Source organism: Monopterus albus, unplaced genomic scaffold (genome assembly GCF_001952655.1).
Source record: "Monopterus albus unplaced genomic scaffold, M_albus_1.0 scaffold70.1, whole genome shotgun sequence".
Classification (NCBI taxonomy): Eukaryota; Metazoa; Chordata; class Actinopteri; order Synbranchiformes; family Synbranchidae; genus Monopterus; species Monopterus albus.
This window is the reverse complement of record NW_018127950.1, coordinates 247,285-255,013: the sequence shown is the minus strand read 5'-3', so window position 1 is coordinate 255,013 and position 7,729 is coordinate 247,285. Positions and strand designations below refer to the sequence as shown.

General features: G+C 41.3%; 1 protein-coding gene across 1 annotated transcript in view; it reads left to right on the top strand.

Moving 5' to 3' along the window:
• ppfia3 (PTPRF interacting protein alpha 3) overlaps positions 1-7,729 on the top strand; it is a 32,518-nt gene that overhangs the window by 10,492 nt on the left and 14,297 nt on the right. Inside the window, 10 exon segments of the mRNA XM_020605436.1 lie at positions 816-908; positions 1,517-1,569; positions 1,673-1,766; positions 1,976-2,099; positions 2,800-2,894; positions 3,168-3,299; positions 4,282-4,344; positions 4,432-4,511; positions 5,131-5,299; positions 6,182-6,375. Of these exon segments, the coding sequence (XP_020461092.1) occupies positions 816-908; positions 1,517-1,569; positions 1,673-1,766; positions 1,976-2,099; positions 2,800-2,894; positions 3,168-3,299; positions 4,282-4,344; positions 4,432-4,511; positions 5,131-5,299; positions 6,182-6,375 (1,097 nt within the window).

Here is a 7,729-nt window from a genome sequence, read left to right as displayed (position 1 = left end):
CTTGTCAGCAACCTAGACCTGGCGTTTGAAATGCGCTTTCAGGACTTCAAGAAGAATTCAGGTGATATGTTTTCCCAACCCTTCAGCACAAGTGTGGACTGTGTCCCTGATCACATTCAGATGGAGCTGATTGAGTTTCAGTGCGATTCAGAGCTGAGGAATAAATTCATGTCACTGAAACTGAAGGACTTCTACACACATGTCTCACCAGAACGGTACCCAAACATTAGGAAGCATGCACAGGTGATGTTATCTCTGTTTGGCAGCACCTACATTTGTGAACAGACTTTCAGTGTAATGAACCTTAACAAAACCAGGCTCAGAAGCACTCTGACTGATCTACACCTGCAGGACGTTCTCACCCTCTCAGTTAGTCAGCTTCAGCCTGACATTGAGAGGCTGGTCAAAGCCAAAGACCAGCTTCATGTGTCTCACTAATAGTGTCAAACTGCTGCTGTTTGCTGTTCATAAGGACATGTATATGGACATAATTTGTGGCTAAATAAAGATTTATTTGCTTTGTATTTGCTTCCTGTTCTTTGTACAAAGAGTGAAATGTTAAATACCTTTATAATAAACACATTTCAATCAGAAAGTGCACCAGGAAACCCCCCACCCCCCTGCCACCACCGCCCACCCAGCCCTCAGCCCAGTAACGCATTTTCATTTTGGCCCTCCGAGGGGAAAAGTTTGGGCACCCCTGATCTAATGCATTTACCAAAGCAAACAAAATATCACAAGCTGGAATTGCTAACACACAGAAATCGATGTGCGCTTGTTCATCCTTGTATTCCGCACTCTCATATCCCCATCAGGTTGGGGAGATCGAGGAGCAGCTGACATCTACCAGGAGGGAACTGGCCCGATCGGAGGAGACCAACCAGAAACTACAGAGGGATGTGAAAGAGGTGAGGCTTTGCGAGCTGCAAGCAGACAATCACTCACCACTGTGTGTGTCTGTCACAGTGACACAAAAAGTCTGTTTTGCTCATACTCACAGAAATATGTAACAGTTCTCTATGGCAACAAAGCCATCATAACAAAGCCTGCTTGGCAGCAGCGGCTTCTACTGTACACACAAGAACCTCTACCCTGTAGTCATGGTGACAGCGTCATCTGGCACGCATGCACCCTGTTATTCAGTGTGTCGCTGGCTGATTGAAAGACATTTGGTGCATTTTGAGACATTTTCCTCAGGAAACATTTTTCCCTTTGTGCATTCTGCACTTATAACTGCCTCTTCTAACTTATCTTCCCACCAGTGCTCCTCTGCTGCCCCGCTGTCCCTGTTGGACTTGTGCACAAATGCATAAGTGGGTGCTTCTGAATCTGTCAACTATCAACCAGTCATGATCAATCTTTAGCTAATAGCTGTTTGGCCCCAGAATTCTGTTTGATCAACACCTACTTGTAGACTTGACTTTATCCCTCTCCCACTTTCTCTGTTTGATGCTCTTTCTTCTCTATTTCTGCATCAGTACATTTATAATAACATTTTTCTCTTTATTTATTCCAGGCACTCTGTCAAAGGGAAGACATGGAAGAGAGAATCACCACATTAGAACGCAGGTTTGTGCTTTTCCTCTGTGGCTCTCTGAGATTCCCTTCTATAAAAAAAAACATTTGCTCCACTCACTGCCCCATCTGTCTGCCGTTTTGTTCTGGTATGCAGGTACCTGAGCGCCCAGAGGGAGGCGACGTCTCTCCATGACATAAAAGATAAACTAGAGAATGAGTTGGCCAGCAAAGAGTCTCTCTACAGACAGGTGGGAAACATCTCTTTCATCCCCGTGTGTGTCCATGTTTCCACTGTTGATTGGCAGCTTGGCCCGTTTCACGTCGGCACACACACACACCGTGATATCGATGCGTTTTCTTTTCCCCCCGGTAGCTTTAATCATATCTGCTGCCCATGGCAATCTTCACTCACGCTTCAAATTTCACCTGCCCTCCCTCCCATCCTCTCTTCTTGCAGAGTGAGGAGAAGAACCGACAGCTTCAGGAGCGTTTGGATGATGCCAAACAGAAGCTGCAGCAAACTCTGCAGAGGGCCGAGACGCTGCCTGAGATAGAGGCCCAGTAGATGACCACTATCTGTGCATTTTTAAGCTATCTTAAGCCGCTTTAAATGTCACAAATAATTCTATCCTCCATACAGTTTTATAAAACGAAACAAAAAATATAAATATTTTCACCTGTCAGCAGCAGTTTGTGCATGCATGTGTGCATAAATCTGTGTAGGCAGGAATATGCTCTCATTTGAAATATATTAGTGAGAGCATATGGGCGTTTAGGCTGGTGCAGGCTTGAATATGGACGTGTGTGTGCATTTGTGTGCATTCATGTATGAGTGAGATTAAACATGAGATGTCAAATGACAGATAAATACCAAATATTTTCATTAAGCAGTGCCAGTATTGTGTAAGGAAACAGTCTAAGAACTCAACATGTCAGTTTATTTATTTATTCTTATGACTGGCTAATTGTATTGCGCTTGTATTAACCTCTCACATTCCTATAAAGGCAATTTTCACTCATGCCAAAAATAAATTAGATTTATTTTTGTCCCATTAGCCAATTCTCCTAAATGGTTACACTTACATACATGTTTAGGCAAGATGGCTGCCATGGAAGGAGAAGATTAATGCCCTGTAAGACACAAGCAAACAGACTTTCCTGTTATGCTGTGGTCTGTGCAGACATGTAACCAATTGATAGACTTGGTCAACAAACTGTTTCCTTTGTGTTCATTGTATTACTGTCGTAACATGGTTCTCACTCTAACCCTGCTTCCTTCTCCAATCAATCAGGCAGAGGAGCGTCATGGTAACTTTGAGGAGCGACTGCGACAGATGGAAGCACAACTGGAGGAGAAGAACCAGGAGCTTCAAAGAGTGAGTCATGCTTACTTTTCATCTCTCTTACTCTTTGTCTGTTTCCATCCTCCCCCTCATTTCTGCCGTTCCTATTTGCCAGGCTTTACGCAGCACAAAGGTGCAGTAATTTCTAAACCCTCTATTTGACTGTGCACATTCAGGTTGAAATCTTTGTCTGTTGCTCTCAGTGAAGCAGAATGCTTGTTATTAACTCTCCTCCCTCCCTTCCTTTTCTCCCCCCCTTGCTTTTTTTCTCTTTCAATCTCACCAATCTCACTCTCTCCCCCTCAGGCGAGGCAGAGGGAGAGGATGAATGACGAACACAACAAACGTCTCTCCGACACAGTGGACAAGCTGCTGTCTGAGTCCAATGAGAGGCTGCAGCTTCATCTGAAGGAGAGGATGGCCGCCCTGGAAGAAAAGGTGACCAGTTCGGACCAAAGTGCGCATTCAGAACAACTCTTTATTTGAATCTGTACCTGGTTAAACTGCAACAGAAAACAGGAAATCTCATCCCCCTAAATGAGACTTCAAAGATTTGTCCCGTTTGCCAAATAAACTCCAGCTGTTGGGTATGTTCACTCGCTCGTGCCCTCCAGAAAGTGACCAGTTAAAACTTGAGTGAATTCCAAACATTGTTCCAACTTCCAAGCAGCAGTGAGTGCTACATCCACAAACAAGTAGATTCTTGAACATTGCAATCTCTTTAGTTTTCCTTATGGCTCAGAATTTTTATTTTTTTAAAAGGTAAAAAAAAAAAAAAAAAAAAAAAAAAAAAAAAAATCTGTTTTTATTTTACTTATTGAAAAAAATTCTGAACATAGCAAAATCCGGGGGCCTCACCAATGATACATAGCATCAGGACAAATCAGATTTTAAAAACCTTCATTTGGAGTGTAAACACTTGACCGATTGTTCTTTTGACCTACTTTCTCTGCTGTGCAGTCAGCACCTTGTATGTGTTCCCTATATTTCTCTCTATTTTCTATAACCAGAAGCATTTTCTGAGCAGCCAGTATCACAAACGGAGAGTATGTAGTGTAAGCTGCTGTGATTGTTGTCCTTGAACAGCAGAAACATGAAATCTGGATGAAAACCAGTCCAGACCATTTAAAACATCTTGGTAAACACCAACATGGTGAGCATTAATTATCCTTTAATTTACAGTACAACAGTAAAGTGTTGAATAATAGTGTACAGGCGTTGCAGACTCACTGGATGGGTAAACATTTCTGTGGGTAGTGTAGTGAGGCCCTCAACAGGATTTCTGGATGTTAAAGCTGTTAAATCATTTCCCCCATGAAAGATGAGTGTGCTCATCTTTTGTTCCATTTTAAGCATATCACATTAAGGATGCACTGTGTTTATTTTACAGTAATAGTGCTTCTTGTTCTTCCCACTCCAGAACGCCCTATCAGAGGAACTGTCTAACATGAAGAAACTCCAAGATGATCTCTTGGCAAACAAGGTGACTGCACCTCAAGGCTTCATTTTTTGTTGAAGGTGGTTGACATATGTTCCCTGTTTCTTCAACTCTCTTTTTTGCCACTCCCAGGACCAGCTAATAGCGGAACTAGAAAGGCTTCAGCTGGAGCTGGATCAGTTGAGAGCCAGACCCGGGGGCTCTTATTCCAGGTTGGTGCCATCAGAACCACAGAGAGAGTGAAACTCAGATCAGTAGCTTGAGATGCCAGCATTGTGCATCTTATCTTGTCAGATATTGTAGACAAATCGCTCCTTGTTGGAGGTGCTTAGCGCTGCCAGCACTCACAGGGTTCATATGTCAAACAGTGTTGGTTTGTAAACACATTCATTAACTGGTTACACAAATACACACAACAGCCAGCGTTCTCATGCTTTCATATGCATGTCTTGACACTTTGTTTTATCGCCCTCTGTAGACCTGTTTATGTGAAAATTACATTAAATCACTGTTTTTCATCATATATTTTAATCTTTCTTTGCTTTTTATTTGATGTACTAGATTCAGTTTTTTTAAACTTCTTATTGGTTTTTGGCATATTTTCTCTTTAATGTTCTTTTATTTTATATATTTTGTTATATATCTGCTGTACATATTTCAGTTTTGGAAGTGGCAGCTGTGCTAGGTATAAATCCCTCATAAAATTTGCTGTGTGTTTTTCTTTGACATAAAATCCTACTGTAGTTGCCGCCACAGTCTTATTATTCCCCTTGCAGGGATAATTACCATTGTATCTTATCTCATATCACATCTTTCCTTCTATTTTTCCAGCCGCTCTCTGCCAGGTAGCGCTCTGGAGTTGAGGTATTCCCATGGGGGCGGGTCCCTCCCATCAGGCTCCACCACTCATCTGGATCCCTTTGGTAACACCTCTGCAGGGGGCGTGGTCAGGCGAAGTCACCGAGCCCGTTGGAGCTCGGCCCGGGAGGACTCTACAAAGGTGGGAACCCTACAATCCACTGCAGATTGAGTTCCATTCATCTGCAGTGTTATAAATGGATGTTTTACTGTCTTTTCACTTTTCTGGCATTTCCTGTGTAAGCTGCTTATGTGTGACAGGAGTTGACTTCTCAGCTCTGAGAGGTAAAAGATCGAGGAAAAATCTAAAAAGGATTGGCATCAGGTTCATGGATTATTTAACTAGGCTACATCTGTCACTTGGAGCTTGGAGTTTGAGATGACATTTCTATACATCTTCTATTGTCATGTTATTAAAGAGAAAATGTTAAAAGTATATTAATAGTTTTTAATAGAAAACAGCAGGTAGAATGTGTACCATTTTTACCATCTTAGTGGAGCTTGTTAGCATGTCAGCATTTGCTAAATAGCATTAAAAACCAAGAGCACCTGAGGCAAGTTTTGAGGGTATATGCTCATAAATCAAAGTATTGAAATTCTTTCATTGTGGTGCTAGGAAGGTTAATTGATCACCAAAGTTATACTTCATCTTGAGGTGTACCAAATTAAATGGCAATCCATTTGATTCATGGTTGTTAAGATGTCTCACTCACAGCATCAAATGTAAATGTTATGGTGGTACCAGATGGAAAATCAGAGAATCACTAAAGTCATTACAATTCACCCTCTAGGGACCATGAATTCTTGAACTAAATTTTCACCAAAATCTAATAGGTCTCTCCAAATCAATTCTGGTATTTAAGTTTGAACCAGAGTGTTGGATTAACCAACAGATCGATAGACCATCCCTAGAGCTGTGCCACTTACATGGCTAAAAGGTAGATTTAGTGTTTAGTATAACTGTTTGTTAATGGAGTCTAATGGTGACTGTATGATAACTTATCTTTTTTATGTCTATGTGCAGTACCCAGACTGGGAGAGCGGGGCTCTGCTGGGAACTGGGTTTGAGCCAGGCATGGATGTGGGCTGCTCCGATGATGAGGACGACGGGGACCATCGGTTTGGTTCTGAGCTGCTGTCCCCCAGTGGACAGACAGACGTTCAGACCCTGGCCATCATGCTGCAGGAACAGCTGGAGGCCATCAATAAAGAGATCAAGTAAGGGATGGCAGCACTACTCAACAGCTGGGAGGGAGAGGTTTCAGGGAAGTGTGAATGTTAGGAACACCTCATGCAGGCAGTCTGATACAGCACCACTGCTGAGAACTATAGCCTCAACAAACATTTCAGCAGCATGGTGCCACAGTTTCACTGTGGAGGGTGAACTACTTAGATAAATATGTGGAGTCAAAGTAGAATATTTCCATCAGAAATGGAGTATAAACTATACCATATACTTGAGCAAATGCACTTTCCATCATTGAAAACTAAACATTTATTACAGGGATGGTGGCTCAGATTAGAAATGATGTTACAGGCATACCTATAGATATAAATTGGTAACTCTGTGTATGTCCAAATATTGTTGTTTAATATCATCTGTGTTCTTTGAGGAAACCGGAAACATATTGTTTTGTCACTGCTTTGATAAACTGACAGTTTTACAATATTTATAGAACATAAAATAACATAACAAAATCAATAATTAAATTACTTAAGCAGCTGAGGTAAACTAACTTTGATAATGAGTTATTTGTCAAGTAAAACTACTATATGTCTGCAGATTTCAATGAATACATATGCAGACATTTAGTTTTTGTTTTCATGACACAAAATATGAAATTTGATGACACTGTGATTGGACCACTAGTAATTATTTTTCGACAATTTTTGGCTTTGGTTGAAACAAAGAATAAGGTGACTTTTCAGGACGTGCTCATTTGCTTTCTTGCTGAGAGCTAGAAAAATGATCTACACTGCTCACATGTCAGTATGGTAACTATGAAGCTACCTTCAGCAGCTAGCTAGTTTAGCATATATTGAATGGGGGGAAAGCGCTTTGAGTGGGCTGTAAAGCATAGAAAGGCGCTATACAAATATAAGACCATTTACCATTTACCATAGCTAGCCTGGCTCTGACCAAATCAAACCAACTATAACATGCACATTAGTGAGTGTAAAAGTACTGGTAGGTAGGTGTTTCCCCATTCTAAATTACTGGGCATCTGTGGTTCAATAGGTAGAGCGGTCATAATTTTCTAACAATAGTATGAGTCTCTAGTATGAGATCTTGTGTGAGCTCTTGGCTTTGTTTACATTCTACTAGCTTCTCATGCTCAAGTCTGGGGTTTGCTAATGAAGAGCTATGTCACCCATTGCAACAGTGTGTTTCACTGATGTGTTTTAATTGTTTTTGAACAATATCAGAGGTCTATGGTACAGACAAATAAGCTAATCCAGAACTGACACACTGACGGACATTAACCGGGAGTAGAGGCAACACAATGTCGGCTTTAGTCTCTGTATGAAGAAAATATTGTTAAAATTAGAAAGTGACTGGCCTTACCCTTTA